Consider the following 19,457-nt stretch of genomic DNA (forward strand, 5'->3'; position numbering starts at 1 on the left):
CTGTCATCCATTCACACAGTCATCCATTCACACTGTCATCCATTCACACTTCATCCATTCACACTTCATCCATTCACACTTCATCCATTCACACTGTCATCCATTCACACTGTCATCCATTCACACAGTCATCCATTCATACTGTCATCCATTCACACAGTCATCCATTCACACTGTCATCCATTCACACAGTCATCCATTCACACTTCATCCATTCACACAGTCATCCATTCACACAGTCATCCATTCACACAGTCATGAACACACTTCTTCAGTGAAGGAAATAATAATAATAAGAATAACATTCTCACACTGTAAGCTACACCATAGCCACAACTGCCCTGGGGCACACTGACAGAGGCGGGGCTGACAGAGGTGGGGCTGACAGAGGAAGGGCACACTGACAGAGGTGGGGCTGACAGAGGCGGGGCACACTGACAGAGGCGGGGCTGACAGAGGCGGGGCTGACAGAGGCGGGGCTGACGGAGGCGGGGCTGACCTGCACCGGTGTCACCAGAGTTGCTGACTCTGCATCAGGAGCTGCTCTAACCTCAGCTTTGGGTCGTGTTTCTCACCTGAGTGCTGACGGTTTGTGTTCCAGGCACAAAGGCCCACGCAGACATCCTGAGGATGATGGCCACTCTCCTGGTTCTGCAGTTGATGAGGCTGGAGAAGCTGCAGGAAGGGACGCTGCTGAGGAACCTGTTTCACCTGGAGTCTTCAGAACACAGGTCTGACCCAAACTCCAACTAAATTCATGATTGGTTTGATTAAAACTCGTCAGCTCGCCTAAAACTGCCAACATCACAGTCACATGACCTAAATGACCAATCAGAACAAAGCAGAGAATACAGCAACAAAGCACCGGTCCAGAAGTCTAGAGTCCATGTGGGTCAGGTTTATTGGATTAGAACCACAGAGCAGAACTGGTCTGGGTTGAGACCATGTGGTTCAGGTTAGGGTCCTGAAGGAACCCAGCAGTCCAGAAAGGACCATCTGGCTGGACGACGAGTCCCAGAAGTCTGTCTGAGTTAGGGTCTTGGATCCGGTTCAGGCAGTGAGGAGCTCAGTGAGGACTAGCAGGACGTGGGTCTGATGATCCCACAGGATCAGCAGAGACCAGCTGAAGTCATCTGACTGTCTCCCTGCAGGTCGGAGCACTGGGACCAGGTCAAGAAGGCCGTGGACTGGGTCCGCTGGGCCGACCGGCAGTATCCGTGCATCTGCAGCCGGCTGGAGCTGGGTCTGAACTGGGAATCCTGCACCCGCCAGCTGCTGGGCTTCGACAGCCTCCCCTCGTTCTCGCCTCTGATTGGTCTGGACCTGCTGGTCCAGTGAGGGCGGGACGCAGCTCTGTGGTCCAACCAACCACCTTCAGACCCTGAAAAAACAGGTTTTAACTGTGGTCCAGACCAAAACACAATTATCTGGTCTGTTTAGATTAAAGCTTTGACATAAAATACTTTAAAAGTTTTAACTGTTTTCTTCAACATACAATACCGTAACTTTAGTTTGACATAAAATAGATTTTTTTGGGTTAGGTATATTTTCTTAATGGTGTCAATCTGTAGTTCTTCTGTTTCAGTCACTTTACTAATAATTTACATGTTTCAGATCAAAGTTTGTTGGGTAAACTTGATTTGAGTATTTCAGATTTTCCACACCAAATTATCATCAATATACATTTTATCCAAATCAAATTAGTATTTCTTTACTGAAACAGATGAGTTGGTTTGTTCTGCTGCTAATGTTTTAAATGTGTGAGAATAAATTGACAAAAGTTGTGAAAGAATCAGTAAAWCCCTCCAGGCAGGGCAGCTTTTAGGAATGGACTGAGAAATGTTTAAAGACAGCAGATCTGATGGGATCAGAGGGTATTTTTTAATGTCTTTAAAGAGCTGATTGGCAGGTATGCTATCCTGACTAAACACTATTTGAAAAATTTACAGTTGAGAAATTATATTAGATCATCTCAAAATCAGTGTATCAATTCCCCCGCTGTCCATTTTGGAAATTAAAATGAAGAATGATGCTTTAAAAAGGAATTATTTCCAAACTATATAGGTGTTAACAAAGGGATCCTCTGAGTCTTCTCTCAGGAAACTTGACACCTGCAGGGAAGATTTACAGAAYTTACCCTCTGAGGACTCAAAGTACTGCGATATATTTGGTTCATGAGGACATAAGTGACGACAGAAAAGCTTAATAAGTACAATGATGCCATCCCAGACTCGTGCTTCAGATGTGGAGAGAAGGGCTCAGTCTTCCATTGTTTGGAAATATAGAAAAGTTTAACAGTTCTGCAGGGAGATCTTTAGAGGTTATACTAGATATAGAACTAACGCTCAGCCCTAAACTGTTCACTCTAGGTTTATATCCTGATAGATGTATGTCCAGAATAATAATCCCTGCCATTGATTTATGTTTACTCCTCACTAACAGACCTAGTACTCATGGAGGAGAACCAGTAAACATTATAAAGGGGAAACTTTCACCGCTTCTATACAGTTGGGGTCCTTTTCTGGACTATATAAAGAGTGTGTTTTGAGGAGTGTGTGTGTGTGGGGGGGGGGGGTGATCTCTGCAGTATCCTAAAATAATCTTTCTTTGGACGTTTTGCTTTACTCTGGATTGTATGAGTATATGTTGTTTAACTATGCACAAGAGTGAAAAAATAGACAAACCTTTGAGTTTTCATTGTTGTTTTTGGGTATTTTTGTTTGTTTTTGTCTTTTCTCATATACTTTGTAACTTCATCTAAGACAGTGGTTCCCAAACTTTTCAGCTTTTGACCCACAAATTGACAGCWRCAGAGAGCTGGACCCCAAACTATTTTTGGTTGATAAACATTGGTATCAAATCAAATAACGGTGTAGTAATATTAATTATGCTACTTGTTATAAGAGAGTGAGGTTAATGTACTTAAAATGGCTACACTTGTTTAAAAAATGACTACGAACAGCTATATTTTCCCTAATCAAATCATAAAATGCTTTCAAGACCCCCACCTTGATGTTTCAAGACCCAAGTTTGGGTCCCGACCTCAACTTTAGGAACCACTACTCTAAGATATCTCATCAATAYCTGACTTATAAGGAAAGACAAGTTGAATGTCGTATAACCCCCCCTAACCCTAATGTTTCTGTAGGGGTCACCTCGAGTGAAAAAAAAGATTTACTGCCTCGAAGCAGGCCTCGGACRGGCCTGACGAGAGGACAGGAACTCTGTCACAAACTGAACTCTATTCAGGCCATGACAGGTCATTCTAACCGTGGAAGAGAACCCCTCAGTTCTCTTAATCAGATAATGGACARAACAATCTCTTCTGTTCGTGATTCATTTGTTGTTTAACTAAGAATGTTTATGCATTTGTTAAATCATGATAATGACTGTCACAGGAAAAGTGGAACCACTTCTTTTCTTTTATCGTGCCTTTAAAGATTTATAATGGTATAAAAAAATCACAGAGAATCTGATTACAATGTTTTCATTGTGTTTTTATGTAAATCACTGTTTTTATTTTACTGTGAACACAGTAATATAATTGTGGATTTTTCCTGAGAAAATCTTTCAWTTATCTGGACTAACAGAAGGTTCAGAACTGATTATAAAACAGAAATGTTAATTAATCATCATAAATGTTTTGCAGTGATTTCTCTTAGAGTCTATCAGAAGAAAGCTGAAGAAAGGTTATCATATCCTGTTGTGAACAGCCATAGAATTTTAACCTTGGGCTGGCGCCGGCTGGCAAATCTTTATCTTTCTTTCTCTGACTCATCTCTAAGCCTGAGGGCGGAACCAAAGTTCGTTCATTTCTTTTACTAACCCTGACGGCTTTGAGCGACACACTCTTCTTCCTGACTCTAACCTAGGAAGAAAGCTGGGTTTTCTCTCTGGAGAAGAACTCAGTTTGGCTTTTAAGTCTTAGCCCATGAGCTAACTAGGGAAGACTTGACAGCCGGGACTCGGCACGCCAGCCAGTCTCACCCCTGAGGCTTCAAGCCTCTAAGTGTGTTTTCAACTCCCATGGGGAGATTTTATTTTGAAAAGAAGGGACCGGATAACAGCTTGAATTTTTCTGGCTTGGACTGAAACAGACAAAAAGTTACCTGTAAAAACACCTGTTCGCCAATGACCGGTAAGCGAGCCGACATCAGTTCCCTGACTGATCTGAGGTGAGACAGTTCCTACCCCGAGGGTGCCTTAAGAAGACATCACCAGGTAAAGCTGACGTGTTCGGGGTGACGTGTCATGTGGAACCTGAGCTTAGAAAAGACATGCTGATCCAGTTGACCCACACTTTGATAAAGTAAAAATAGTAGTAACCTACTAACCTTACTTTCCTCCTTTTCTTTGTTCTTTATTTGCCAAAACTTAAGCTAAAAGTGCCAGTAAAATTGTTTGGTTGTTAACATCAGAACTGACGTTTTACTGTTCTATATAAATAATCTGAGTTGATGTGAATTGAAATTCGGACGTGGGTTTTATCTCATTTAACTCTGACGCTTGTTATAGGAATAACCACAATCAGGTGTAACTTATGATCTGTTTAATTAGTGTAAATAAATGATTACATAGTCTTTATGAATCAACTTGAACTCGTCTGAACGTTCACTTATTGTGTCACTTTTCACTTCGCGCAGTCAAGATATTAACAAGTAATGAAAAATACCTTGTAAAAGTTTCCTCATAACCTTGAGTATGAGAGATGTGGGAGAAGCTTAATACCACCTTAAGCCCCCTCCTACATTTCCTTTTATGAGAGARCATGCTTATTTCTGTATATCATTTGAAAGTATTTTTGAAAACCCAATAAAGATAAAAAGAAGAATCAAACTCCTTGTGTTGTGCTGATCATCATGCTTTATTAAATCAATACTGGGAGAAAAACTCAAGGAGGCTGCAGAATTAGTCAACGCTACAACTCTAACTTCAATCCAACAAAGTGCAGGATGACAGCCGAGGACACGGTTGTTGCTGAACGCAGCCGGAGCTGCCTTTAGACGCTGTTTGGGTCCCCGGTGCCACCCGGCCTGACTGACACGTGAACTTCTAAAATCTAACACACAAACACACGGCACACCTCCGAGAGGCAGCTCTGCCTCTGGAAACAAGCACCGGCAGGACTCCGCTTTACGTGACTGGCCAGGTTGATGGTACGACTGAGGAGCCTGAGCGGCGGTCGTTTACCAGGAGCAGAGCACAAAACAAAAAAACAGCTGCGCTCAGGTGGTGCAGGCCGCTCGCACCCTGAGCTCGTCATAAAAACGGCATATGACATAATCAGTCGGAGGGCGAGGTCCAGTCGTGCTGCTTACATGAGGGTGATGCAAACAGCACTCAGGGTCTCACACTCCCGTTACAATCTTGAAGCACCGCTCCCTTTTTTTTGTTTGTTGCAGCGGTGTGTTTATAGTTTTGTCTCTGTTTCGTAACATCAACAGGGAGCCTCTCTACCTGTTGAGGCAAACTTAGACTTCAACTGTTCGTTGAGGCACAGAGTTTAGTTTCTCACTTTAACAAGGTATTCGTTTCTGTCGAAACTTTCTCCTGTTAAACTACATTAAGTTGCTTTAAGTTTCTCTTTATATTATYGTCTTAAATAACAATGCATACATTTCCCATAACCGGTAAATTCGGCTATATACATTATGTACATGTCACAGAAAAATGGATCAAACATCCTAAGTCATTGTTATCCAATATGGCACATTTTACATCTTTAGACTTAAGTCTAGTTTGGCAAAAATTCATGTCAAGTTTGGTACAAAAATAGTTCCTATTTACAAGAAAATTCCTGATCTTTATCAAGTAAACCACTTTGTTAATTAATAAATAAAAAGGCATGGAAGAAGGGAACAGGGGACATTGAAAGGATTAGATTTGTTTTTACACTGATCGAATGCTGATGTGGACAGTTGCTGTGTCAGATCCGAGTTCATTGGACAGTTTGAGAGTGTAAGCTCCAGCATCTTCCTTCTTTACTCCAGTGATGATGAGGGTGGTCAGGTCATCGGTGGTCTCGATATGGAACCGCCCCCCTGCGGTCACCTCGATGGTTTTACCGCCGCGGGACCACTCGATGTTTTTGGCGTCCCCGGAGAAGGCACAGGCAACTGTTAGGACTTTGCCTGGCTCAATGCTGATGTCTTCTGGCAGAGCTTCGATTCTTGGAGCAGAACCTAAAACCAGACAGTTACACAGCTGAGTGCATGAAACAACTTTTTATGTCTTAAAACAACAACAAAACTAAACTAAAGGAAACAGTTTGATCAAGACTGGTGAGCTCGGACTTTTGGGGAGCAGTACATTACACAAAGTAGATGATATTTAGTTAAAACGAGTGTAGGAGTCAAGTACAGGATACAGGATTTTAGCCGCTACAAGTGTTAGACTGTTTGGATCTACAGCTCAGACTTCAGCTGAACCATCTTTCAAATTTTAAACAGGTCACATAAAGTTGGAGGATTTGTGTACATTTTAACAACAGAATGCTGAATTTTGTGTTTGACACACTAACTTTCAGCGGACTAAACCTTCCAACATGTGTTTGGACTTCAGGGAACTCTTCTACAGAAACTTTCCAGTGATGATTTATAGTCGCAGAATGGCTAATTGTTTAAAAAGACCCAACAACTCTTACCAATAGCTCTCAGTGAGGATCCCTCTAAGTGGGACGTCATCTCTGTGAGGCTGCTGGAGCTCATGGCGTACGTTTCAGATGCCACTGAGGACATGCTTGACATGGACATGGTCTCAAACTTCATCTCGGCTGCCATGCTGCTGAAGGAGCTCGACTCCATCATAGATGACATCATCTGGTGGGCAGAGGAGGAAAAGGAAGACTCCTCCATCGTGTGCATTTCTTTCTTCATCATGGACGAGCTCATTGATGAGGAGGACTCCTTGTGACTCATCATCGATCCTGTAAAAGTCACATGACGTAAGAAACAAAGACTTTCTTTTATCCAACACATCTGGAGGAAGATTCTCACCTTTGAGGGACACTTGCTTCTCACGGTAGGCTGTGATCTTCTTCTGTATGGACTGAAACACCTGCCCCACGAAGGAGAAGGAGGATTTGGACACTCCTCCCTCTGAGGTCATCTCACAGGTGTACTCTCCCTGATCCCCGTCTGTCAGGTCATGGATCAGAAGACTGCAGGAACCTTCAGAGTAGTGCATCTCAAAGCGGCTGCTCTGTGAAAGCCTCCTCCCGTTTACCAACCATGTCACCTCCCTGACGCTGCTCTCACACACACAGGACATCCTGACTGAACCCTCCTTGGCCTCTGCTGTTACCTGACTCAGGACTTTGGGAGGTTTGGGGACTGGGGACTTCACAGTGGGAGGAGACACAACCCTCTTGGGGGAAATGATAGGAGGAGGAGATTTCACCCTTGGAGGGGATTTGAGTCCAGAAGGTTCTGGGGACTTGATGCCTTTTGGTGTTTTGATCCCTGCAGGTTCTGGGGACTTAAGACCTCTCAGTGTTTTGGGACCTGCAGGTTCTGGAGATTTGAGTCCTCGAGAGGGTTTTACTTCCTCGGGTTCTGATGACTTTACACCTCCAGGAGGCTTGATTGTTGTTGGTGATTTGAGTCTGGGTTCAGGGGATTTTAGACCACGTGGTGACTTAACTCCTTCTGGTTCTGGAGACTTTACACCAGGAGTTGGAGATTTTAAGCTGCGGGCAGGAGAAGGTGCTGGTGACTCTGGAGCTTTTACAGTCTTTGAAGATTTAACTTCCTCTGGTTCAGGAGACTTCACACTTGGAGTTGGTGATTTTATACTTGGGGTAGGAGATGTAACACTTGGTTCTGGGGACTTAACTGACGGTTCTGGAGATTTCACACTGGGTTCTGGTGACTTCACACTTGGAGCAGGAGAAGTAGTAGAGGGAGCAGGTTCAGGGGACTTAACACTAGGTGTCTTCACAGGTGGCTCAGGGTGTTTGACAGCTTTGACTTCCTCTTTAGGAATTGGTCTTCGGATTGTCAGACTGAAGTGAGCCTCTTGTTGACCTGCTGAGTTCTCCACCACCACAGTGTAACTGCCCTCATCAGAGGTCTTTACAGAAACAATCTCCAGACAGGATTTGTACTGGGTTGTGGTGACCTGGATATGTTGAGAAGATACAAGAGTTCTACTCTCATGGAGCCATGTGACAGTGGGTGCAGGCTCTCCATCAATATCACAGAAGAACCTAGCTGTCTCGCCCTCGCTTACTGTCACAGACTGAGGCTTTGTCAGGATTTTTGCTGGAACAGAAGGTTTCTYCTTGTGGACAGTAACTTGTTCAGCAACAGCAGTAGATGACGCYTTCAATTTAGCCTCAGCGGTGACGTGTTTCTCAGTCGAAGAGAMTCTCTCTGATGAGTATGAAGAACTTGATGAGAGGTATTCAGCGGAGGTATACTTGATGGAGGAGTCATACCTCTCAGCAGAGGAGAACCTCTCAGAAGCACCAAATCGTTCACRTGTCTCATGTGTTTCTGTTAGCTTTGACTTGCTCTCTTCCACTTCCAGGTGCGTTTGGGTGGTGTAGCCAGTTTTGAAGTGTGTGGTATGATAATGGTCAATTCGAGAAACTTCAGGGACATGAGCTTTAGGAACTTCTTCATCCCTGCGGCGTGAAGAGAATGTRGTGTAGGCACCACTGGACACCTCCAGGGTGGCGTAGTCTGATGCCTCTCCCTTAGCGTTGGAGCATACGCAGCGGTATGTCCCGCTGTCCTCTTCCTGACAGTCCAGGATTGTGATGGACAAAACGCCGCTCATATTTGAGAATAGGTATTTTTCACTGCTTTCTGAGATCTCAGTTCCGTTGTGAAGCCATCTGAYCTCTGCCTCTGGCTTTGCTTGGATGTTCAAGGTGAATTTGGTGTCTTGGCTGACTGGGATTCGGTGGGAGCGCATCCTAACAGTTACACGAGGAGCATGGTCCAAGCTGAAAGGTGATTGACTAACAACCTGGTATTTCCTTTCAGACTTCAGGGCTGCTTTTCTGGCTTCATAGCGGGACATGATGTCAAAGCGAGCAGAACGCTCAAACCTGGAGGAGGAGCGGGATGACCTCTCCACTGACTTGATAGGACTGGGGGAACGGGGACGGGTCCTCTCTGGAGTGGGGGACCGCCGCTCCACAACCTCTCCCTCTGTCTCCACAGGAGGACGTGCACGTGGGGGTCTGATCAGCTCTGAGACTGGACGCATTAGCTCAWTGTAAGTGGGAGACAGAGACCTTCTCCTTCTCATAAACTGAGAAACGGTGCGTTTCTTCTTTGTCTCAGTRACTTCGGCGGCCTCACGTCTGACCTCCAGCCTCCTCTCTTCGTGTTCCAGGGCATGTCGTTGGACACGGACTGGGCTTCCAGCAGGAGAGGCTGAAAATCCAAGCTCCAGTTCATCTTCCAACATCAGTCTCTCTTCCTCTGTTCTCTTCTTGGTGAGGTAGTCGTCCACAGGCATCATCAGTTCTTCATCACTGAGGTCACCCAGAGATCTCCTTCTGGATCTGAAGGAGGCTTCAGACTCAGGAGAGGGTGAGCGACGTGCAGGTCTGACAGTCTCTAAATCATCCAGAGTGAGTTTGGGAATGCGCCACCTTGGTCTGTACTGGTCTGTGATCCTGGGCAGGGGCATAACATAGAACTGCTCCCACCTGGACAGGCGGATACGTCTCTGTCTTCTCTGCACAATCCTCTCAGTTCTTTCTGGAATCTCATACTGATCTCTCAGCTTGCGATACCATTTCATGTCAGACAGCGGCACAAACTGCTTGATGGCTTTGTCCTCATCMAGAGCTTTAGGATCATGAACCACAGGCTCTGGAATCTCATAGGGCAAGAAAATCCTTCTTTCCTCCTCCAGCTTCTTGGTTTCTGTTTTCTCCACCGTGATGTTGAACTCTCCCTCAATGTTCTTGGTACTCACTGCAGGTTTGTACACTTCTGCAGCAAATTTGAGAGCTTCCTGTGCTGTTGGGTTAAGAGCTACAAGTTCCTCAGTAGCAGCAATGTGCTGAGCCATTTTGTTGGTCTTTTCTATTTGTTTCTGTACATGCATGTGTTTTTCCTCCTCACTCTTGTACTCTCTTCTTGTGTAAGTAACCCGGTCCACCTTCAGTGCAGCCTGACAGCTTGCTGAGCCAGCAGAGTTGGTTGCAGTAACTTTGTATACACCAGCATCCTCTAGCAGAGTCTCTCTGATGTGTAGGACATGGTAATCAATGTCCTCCTGTATGACAACAACTTTAGGACCAAACTGTAGTGGATGACCATCCTTTTCCCATTTTAGTGTTGGACTGGGAACTCCTGAAACTCTGAGCTCAAAGCGGACACTCTCTCCCTCTATACATTCAATGTTGGCCAGCAGACGTTTAAACATGGGCCTCATGGTTTCCTCTGAAACAGGATGAGGTATCACATTGAGACGAGCCTTGCAACTGTCTTCTCCAAACTTGTTGTGGGCCATGACTGTGTATTCAGCATCGTCACTCATGTCCAGGTTGTGAATCATGAGCTGGTATAAGCCCTTATCGCTGGTGAATGTGTACTTGCTGTCGTCCTCTTTGAGTCTTTCTCCATTTTTAAGCCATACTACATGGGGCTCTGGGTGGACAGTAATGGTGACACCAAAGCGCACATCTTCACCAATGTAAGCAGTGCRGTTGTAGAGAGGCAGTGTGAACTCTGGTGGTCTCTGTAAGAGTTTAGTTTTGTCGACCCTCCTCCTCAGTTTCTTGATGGTGCGGCTCATGTAGTGTTCTCTGATGCTCCTCACTGTCTCAACAAAGAGTTCTCCATAAGCACTGTCCTCTCCATCATCACTCACCACTTTGCATCTATAGACACCATCATCACCCTCTTCAATATCCTTCACATAAATGCTGGCAAACCCGTTATTGTATGAAATCTCATACTTAGCACTTGAGTGTAACTGACGGTTACCAAAGTACCATGACACCTGGGTGCTCTTGTCATAGTTAACAAGGGTACAGGTGAATCTGACATGGCCGCCTTCCTCAGCTGAACTGTGCATGACAGGGCCAGCACGGAGGCCACGATACTCTGTTCCAATTTTCACTTTGCCAACATCCAAACCTCGCTGGTTCCTGAAGGCGCCGCCGTACGCCACACGGGCAGCTGAGACTATAGTATCAGTCTTCTTCACCAGAGACTGATAATATCTCCTGTGTCTCAGTGTCTTGATGACCTTGTTGCTCACATTCACAATCTTCATCTTGAGCCATGGGTGCTCCAAAGCCTCATGAGCAGTCATACGGAGCTTTCTGTCTTTGACCAGAAGTCTGTCTATAAAGTCCATAGCCTCCAGGCTGATGTCCTTAAATGCTTCCCTATCAAARATGTACTCACAGTTTGAGATGTTTTCAATCATCTTTGTTGTGGACTCGGCAGCAAACGGATTAAGGCCACTGAGGAGAACATATGCCAAAACGCCAACAGACCACATGTCAGTGGCTGTTGTGACCAGATCATGACGGTGAACTTCTGGAGCGTAGTATTCTGGAGCTGAGAACGGCATTCTGATGTTTTCTCCTGGTAYCAGCAGCCTAGATTGTCCCATCTCAATAATCTTGATGTTGGTACTTCTCCTGGTGGTGTATACAATGTTATCTGGGCGGATATCAAAGTGGCCAAAGTTCTGGCTGTGCAGGAATTTGAGAGCAGAGCAGACTTGTCTCAGATAGCGGACAATCTCTTGTTCTGTGAGCTCAAAGTTGCAGGTGCCAAGACGCTCGAAGATGTCAACTCCAGAGATGAACTCAAAGATGAGTATAATTTCCTCCATGCTTTCAAAGTATTCATRCAGATAGATTATGTTCTTGTGTCTTGCAATGTTAAGGGCTTCTATTTCCCTGAGAACCAACTCGCGGTCAGTTCCTTTGACTTTGATGAACTTGGCCATGAAGGTCTTCTTTGTGGCAATCTCCACGCAGCGGTGGACCACTCCAAACTGGCAGCGAGCAAGCTCCTCTGAGATGATATACTTGGAGGACAGCTCCTTCACCTTATAGAACAGAGCCTCCTCTTTGGTTATCTCTCTAGTTTCATCCACTTCCTCATCATAGTTCCTGATCACAGACTTGTCTTCCTTTGTGGTAATGGGTTCAGTTGGCACAGAAGGAAGACTCAGGCCAAACTGGTTCTCTGCTCTAATGCGGAACTGGTATTTGGTCTTTCCAAATATGTTAATAATAGTGATACTGCATTCATCAGTGTGACCAGCACGGATCCACCTGTCTGCAGTGGTTGGACACTTCTCAACAATGTATCCAATAATGTCGCTGCCACCATCACTGGCAGGTGGCTCCCAGGTCAAGGTGATGGAATCTCGGGCAATGTCGCTGACCACAAGTCCCTTTGGAGCATCAGGAATGTCGGCAACATTTACTTCAATGGTTTGCTTGTCTGTTCCAAATCTGTTCTTGGCAGTAACAATGTAGTAGCCAGTGTCTCTCCTCTCTACTCCCTTCTGGAACACCAAAGAGGTGAAAGATCTAGTAGTGATGACTTGGTGATAAACAGAGTTAGAGAGGACCTCCTGGCCCTTCTGCCAAGTGACTGCTGGTTCAGGCTTTCCAGAGATGGGAATCTTGATGGTGACGTTATCTCCACGAACAGCCTGAACCGCTCCCATTCCCTGGAGTTCTTTAGGCAGGTGGATCTTTGCAGGAACTGAATTTTAAAGGAAGAAAAAAACATTACAGTGGTAAAAACATTGTCATTAGAACTTGTTAGATATAACCTCATAGTTTTAGGAATTATATGAAACAATAAATCCAAAATGTCTTTACTACCTTCCACCTCCAGGTTGGCTGTTGTAGAGATAGATCCTGAGGGGTTGGTTGCTCTGATTTGGTACACAGAGGCATCGTTCTCATCAGCAGCAGTGATGACGAGCTGGTAGTAGCCACCCTTGAACTCAAGGGCTTTTATTTTTGTTCCATCTGCCAAGATCTCCTTTCCACTGCGATACCATTTGACCGCAGGCTTTGGGTGACCCACAACCTAATCAGAGGAAAGTAAGTTAAATACATGCTAAACAGGAAACATAAACACATAGTGGCTTTGTTTATTAAAAACATGTTTGTCTGACGTACCTTAGTAACAAAGGTGGCATTGGCGTGGTATTTGACAGTCATGTCTCTGATCTCCTCTCTGAATGCAGGAGCCTTCGGSGCCTGTTCAGACTTGGGTATGATCGGTGCAGAGATCTCACTCCAGTCACTCTCACCGCCCATGTTCTTACATTTCACACGGAACTCATACTCAAAGCCCTCAATCAATCCTTGGACTTCATAGCTTGTCTCAACCATCTTCTTGGTTGTTACAGACATCCACTTGTTCTGCTTCTTCTCGCGTTTCTCAAGGTAGTAATTGGTGATTTTCGCTCCACCGTCACTACTTGGTGGCTTCCAGCAGACAACACATGAGTCCTTGGTGGAGCTGATGATGAAGGGCTGCTGTGGAATACCAGGTTTATCTGAGAAAAAAAACAAAACAGTAAATGTCATTATGGGTCTTTAATCCAGTCTCTGAAACACAAGATACAGTATATAAGGTTATCAGGGTTTTACCAAATGGACTCTTGACGATGACCACTGAGGGGATCTCCAGAGGCTCACTGACTCCATACTGGTTCTGGGCAGAGACTCTGAAGTAGTAGCCAGCATTTTCAGTCAGGTTGGGGACACGGCAGGTGGTGCCAGAGACCGAAGAAGAGACCAGGTTCCACTGTTCACCTTCTTTGGCCTCACGTTTCTCCACTATATAGTTGGTGATCACAGATCCACCGTCATCCTTGGGGACCTTCCAGCTGATCACAACRGAGCTCTTAAGCAAGGCATCAACAATAACTGGACCTTCAGGAATGCAAGGTTTGTCTGGAAATAGCAAGGAAGAGTCAGTACYATCTCATCAGGTTTTTGTTGCTTTCAGCGAATAAGAAAAAACAAACACATATTTTATCCATTTGAAAATAATTTGGATTAAACTTGAGTTCACTGCAGCACGCTTTTACCTTGTATTTCAACTTTCAGCACAGTGTCGATGGTTCCAAACACATTGCTAAGTTGCACCTTGTAGCGACCAGCGTTGGTTTTTCTCTGGACGTTTCTCACCACTAGGTGTGTGTAGCTTTCTGTGTTTTCAATTATAACATTCTCAGATGCATTCAGAGGTTTCTTGCCATAGAACCACATGATTTGGGGGATAGGTCGACCAATGTAGACAACGTGGAGACGAAGGCTGGTACCAGCCCCAGCAAAGTACTTCTCCTTCAGAGGGAAACCAGGATGGAACTGAGGGGGTGCCTGCAAGCGTAGTTTACCACTGGTCTCTATCTCGCCAGCCTCATTGATGGCCCTGCAAGTGTACAGGCCCTCATCTTCCTGTTCTTCCGTCAGGATGGTCAGGGAGTGGTTACGTCCATCTGAGCTCATCTTGTACTTGCGACTCTGGATCAGCTCTTTGCCATAGCGATACCACTTGATCTCCGGCAAAGGTCTGCCTACAATTCCACAGGTTAGAGTGCCAGATGTGCCAAGYTTGGTGGTTACATCTTCAATCTCTTCTTTCAGAGCTGGAGCTTCACCAACTGCAGGAGAACAAAGTTTAAATAAAATTATTGTGAGAGCAACATTTTGACAACAATAGCTATTAGAACCAACTCAGTTTTTTGGATGATATTGCACTCAGCCACAGCTCACCACTCAGTTTGGTCTTGATGCCCATCGGTGTGCGACGAGGTCGGCTGAGTCCAGTCTCATTCTCAGCAAAGATTCTGAACTCGTACTCTGTAGCCTCCATTAAGCCACCCATGGTGAACTGACGATCCTTGGAGCGCTCTTTGTTGCATTTCTTCCAGGCACTCTCTCCAGACTCCCTGTACTCAACCCAGTAACCCAAGATCTCCTTTCCACCATCATGTTCAGGCCTGAGCCAGTGGATGGTGATGCTGTCTTTGGTGATGGAGACAATGTCGATATCTCCYGGTTGGCTGGGTTTGTCTACAAGAAGAAAACCAGCAAGAGTCAAGACTGTCAGAAAACTTATTTTTACTTAATATAAAGTTTGTGCTTGAGTTAGGTTTACATAATTCAATAAACTCCAAAAGTCCTCCTTTCTTTAAATCCAAACTCTGTTTTATCACCATRTACAAGTGACAATAAGAATCAAAAGGTAATACACACCAAATGGATCTTTGCAGACCACAGRTTCTGAAGCAGGACCAGGTTCACTCTGCCCGATGTCATTTTGAGCTACCACTCTGAACATGTACTCTGCATTGGGTATAAGTCCAGTCACATTGAACATGGTGGTGGTGATGTGGGTCTTGTTGTGACGGACCCACTTCTCTGTTGAAACCTCTCTACGTTCAACATAGTATCCTGTTACACGAGAGCCACCATCGTCCCGGGGCCGAGCCCAGGACAGAGACACTGTGGTCTTGGTGACATCCATGATCTCTGGTGGGTTGCTGGGAGGTTCAGGTGGACCTGTGATGAAGAATATTTTCAGTGAAACCAAAATTGAACCTCTTTTTGTGSAACAAAGTTACAGCTRAATAGTGAGTGTCGTATAACTTATTACACAACAACATTTAGACAACTTTGTACACAATACTCACAAAGAGGTGTCTTTGGTAGAACTGATTCTTCTGACTTGAGAGATCTGCTAACACCAAACTGGTTCTCAGCAAAAACCCTGAAGTGGTACTCAACATTCTCCTTCAAACCCTTCACCACCAGAGAGGTCTCTGTTACTCGGGCATCCACTGTGTACCAGGCAGCCTTTGGTACTTCCCGCCTTTCCACAATGTAACCCAGGATGTCAGATCCACCATCATCTGAAGGTGATCTCCAGCTAACCCGGACTGATCGGGCCTGAATGTCATCAAATTCCAGGGGTCCTTCTGGGGGATCAGGGCGACCAATTACTTTGACCTGGAGATGGAAGACATAAAGAATGTCAAGTAAAACATCATGATGCATTTGATTTTACTATTATTACTTGAATCTGCCCAAAGTGCTCACTTTGATGTAGACAGCCTTCCTTCCACATTTGTTTTCSAGAACCAGGTCATAGGTACCAGTGTCATCTTTGTGTGCTTCTTTGATGACCAGCTCAGTGATGTCATCATGGGTGGCAATCATGGCCCGATGGGAGATGTCCCGACCATCCTTGGTCCACTTAACTGTCGGGACAGGTTTACCCTTAATGGGTACAGATAGATGGATGACGCCGCCTTGCCGCACCACGTAGCCTTCCTCGTATTTATGATCAAGCTCATAGTCAGGATAACCTGTAAAGGACACACATTAGATTTATGCTTGGCAAAAGAATCTTCCGGGAAGTAGATCATTTTTGACTTATGGGGTTAATGGAAAATGTTTTGTAATTTGTAATAACTTGTTCTCCTACCAAGCATCTCCTGGACCTTAACGACTCCAGGAATCTCTGCAGGTTCTCCAACACCACCAGCATTGCAGGCGATGATCCTGAACTTGTATTCTGCACCCTGGGGCATATGGGTCAGCGTGTACTCGCACATCTTAGTGGGTGTGGTGTTGCACAGRGTCCATTCAACCTGGTCCACCTTCTGCATCTCAATAAAGTAGCCAGTAACAACAGATCCACCTTCTTCTTCCGGCGGCAGCCAAGCCAAAGAGACGGAAGTCCTTGTGGTGTCTGTAACTCTGGGCTGAACTGGAGCACCTGGAGGTTCTGTTATACAGCATGGAAATAAAACCTCAGTAAACATATTAACTCCTTTGTTGTGTGACAAACTGAGTGTAGCATCACATACCAATKGGGTCCATAGCAACAGTAATGGCAGAACTTTCACTGGGTTTGCCAGTTCCTCTAGAGTTGATGGCTGTGATACGGAACTCATATTCCAGGCCTTCAATCAGTCCAGAAGAACGGTAGCGGGTCATGGTGACAGGGTTCTTATTGATTCTTAGCCACCTGTCAGAACGAGCCTCTTTACGTTCTATGATGTAACCGGCGATGGTGGAGCCACCGTTGTCTTCAGGTGCATGCCAGGTCACGGTCATGCCCTCATGTGTGACATCAACCACCTCTGGCTGGCTTGGAGGTCCAGGGATGGCTAATAAAAAGAAATGTCCTTTAAGCTGAAGGAAATACTAATACAACAGTTTCCTACATACAAAAACTGGAAYAATATATGCATAAGTTAAATTTTCTGTGCATTTAACTGACCAACAATAAATGTTGGGCAGAAATGCTTACATTGATTTGTTCTTAATGAAACTTTATATCAGTAGAAAAAATAAAATGCAATAATGGACTCACTCTTGGGGCTCTTGCATTCCACCACCTCAGACTGCAGGAAGCCACCAACACCAAAGCGATTCATGGCAGCAACGCGGAACACGTACTCTGTTCCCTCAGAGAGTCTGGTGAACTTGAAACATGGTCTGGTCACTGATTCAGAGACCGTGGTCCAGCCTGGATGGTGGGCGTTACGCTGCTCTACCACGTAGCCGCTGATGTTAGCACCACCATCCTTCTCTGGAGGTGCCCAGCTAACTGTTACAGATACACCATCAGTCTCCTCAATCTTCATTGGGCCGACTGGGACACCGGGTTTGTCTGAGCAGAAACATAGTAAGTAAGTAAGTAATAGTTTGTTTCTTTTTTGCCATGCACCATGAAACATGTCCTGGACTCATGAGCTTAAGACACACAAACACATTCAAAGATGCAGACACAACATCCTTCAAACATAAAGTGTCCTCTTTCAAAGGTGCCAAGCTTTCATACATACTGAGCTAACTGAAACACATAGTACTTRAATAAATACTGTAGTTTATCATCATCACCCATATAGAAAAATCAGGGTAAACATCAAGGACTTTACCAAACAAGTCTTTTCTGAGAATCCTATACAATGGACAATAAAACAAAAAGTGYTCTTCATTTTCAATTTCATTTGAATCTCAAAGAATGTTTTCAGTTCTTCTCTGGGACTGAGTGAAATCATCCCATTTCTAAAGCTAGAGGCAAAGTACCAGATCTAAGCTGTGAACGCACTGATGTCTGGCTTTTAGTTAGGTTTCATGTGACATACAGCTCTGGTTTACATAAAATGTCACTAGCTCATTTATACTTATAAGCTTCAAAATAAAAAATATAAAATGTGTTCAATGTTACAGCTCAGCTGTTTTTTGTAAATGTACTCCTTAAATATCATCTCAGTCTGTCAAGCCCAAGCATATCTGTTGGACAAGCCACAACAAAAATGTGTTTTATTAACYTATGATCTCACAAAGTAATAAACCTGTTCCACAGTTTCACCATATCTCCAATATCTAACATAAAATGACTTAAAACATATGAAAATCCTACCAAACCATTTCATTTGAAAAATGATTGTAATAGTTTTGGCTCTCTAATCACTATAATTTCTTTAGGTTTGCAGGAAGTCTCCTTACCAAGGATGATGACCTTGATGACCTCAGTTGCCATGCCGATAGCGTTTTTCACCTCCAGTGTGTAGTCTCCAGTGTCATTGATGGTGGTGTCACGAATAACCAGGTGGGTGTATTTGCCATTACTCTCAATCTTGATGCGGTCCAGGCTGTCCTTCAGCTTAGCACCACCAAAGTACCAGGAGCACACAGCCTGTGGCTTGGCCTTGATGGGGATGTTAAGATCGATAGGTTTGCCCCGGTGCACCTGGACAATCTTCTGAGGGATGCTGGTCAAATCAATCTTTGGCATCACTAAAAGACATTTTTCATATGTTTTAGTAATTTCCTGAGTTTGATGAGCAGATAATTGTTAAAGCTGCAATGACTCACCCTTGATTTCCTGAATTGTGACTGGATTCACTATGTCCATGGGCTCACTAGTTCCCCTGCTGTTGGTGGCTCGAATTCTGAACAGGTACTGGTCATTCTCTGTCAGGGATTGGATGGTGTGTTGGGACACTGAGGCTTTGACCGTGGCCACAACACTCCACCTGTCAGAACCAGCTTTGCAGGCTTCTATGATGTAGCCTGTCAGCCTGCTGCCACCATCGTGCAATGGTTTATCCCAGTGCAGAGTCACAGAGGACTTGGTGACATCAACAATATGCAGGTCCACGGGCACTGAAGGTACTTCACACACCAGGACAGGTTCTGCTGTCTCACAGGGCTCACCAACACCATAGATGTTCTCAGGCAGGACTCTGAAGAAGTAGTGTACACCTTCCTCCAAGCCTGTGATCCTGAACAAGGTTTTCCTGCACTCAGTGGTGATGGTCTTGTATGACTTCATGTTGGCTTCACGCTTCTCTATAATGTAGTTGCTGACATGAGCGCCTCCATCAATGGTGGGGACATCCCAGGTGATCACAACAGATTCCTTGGTGTAGTCCTTCACCCGGACTGAACCTGGAGGACCAGGAGTGTCTGAGAGAGA

The 19,457-nt window shown here is 44.9% G+C and overlaps 2 protein-coding genes across 2 annotated transcripts in view; one reads left to right on the forward strand and one right to left on the reverse strand.

The window, feature by feature from the left end:
- The window catches only part of parp4 (poly (ADP-ribose) polymerase family, member 4), a gene marked incomplete in the record, with an annotated part of 45,772 nt that extends 43,075 nt beyond the window's left edge, over positions 1-2,697 (forward strand). The window contains 1 exon segment of the mRNA XM_014025808.1: positions 1,152-2,697. Within this exon segment, the coding sequence (XP_013881262.1) occupies positions 1,152-1,338 (187 nt within the window).
- A 2,146-nt stretch (positions 2,698-4,843) lies between these two features.
- The window catches only part of ttn.2 (titin, tandem duplicate 2), a gene marked incomplete at its 5' end in the record, with an annotated part of 153,022 nt that continues 138,408 nt past the window's right edge, over positions 4,844-19,457 (reverse strand). Inside the window, 16 exon segments of the mRNA XM_014025811.1 lie at positions 4,844-6,182; positions 6,644-6,925; positions 6,996-12,701; positions 12,824-13,034; positions 13,127-13,509; positions 13,604-13,909; positions 14,047-14,622; positions 14,735-15,034; positions 15,218-15,523; positions 15,655-15,970; positions 16,061-16,329; positions 16,449-16,751; positions 16,834-17,136; positions 17,343-17,642; positions 18,485-18,775; positions 18,854-19,447. Of these exon segments, the coding sequence (XP_013881265.1) occupies positions 5,890-6,182; positions 6,644-6,925; positions 6,996-12,701; positions 12,824-13,034; positions 13,127-13,509; positions 13,604-13,909; positions 14,047-14,622; positions 14,735-15,034; positions 15,218-15,523; positions 15,655-15,970; positions 16,061-16,329; positions 16,449-16,751; positions 16,834-17,136; positions 17,343-17,642; positions 18,485-18,775; positions 18,854-19,447 (10,739 nt within the window).

The sequence above is a fragment of the Austrofundulus limnaeus genome, unplaced genomic scaffold (genome assembly GCF_001266775.1).
Source record: "Austrofundulus limnaeus strain Quisiro unplaced genomic scaffold, Austrofundulus_limnaeus-1.0 Scaffold501, whole genome shotgun sequence".
Classification (NCBI taxonomy): domain Eukaryota; kingdom Metazoa; phylum Chordata; class Actinopteri; order Cyprinodontiformes; family Rivulidae; genus Austrofundulus; species Austrofundulus limnaeus.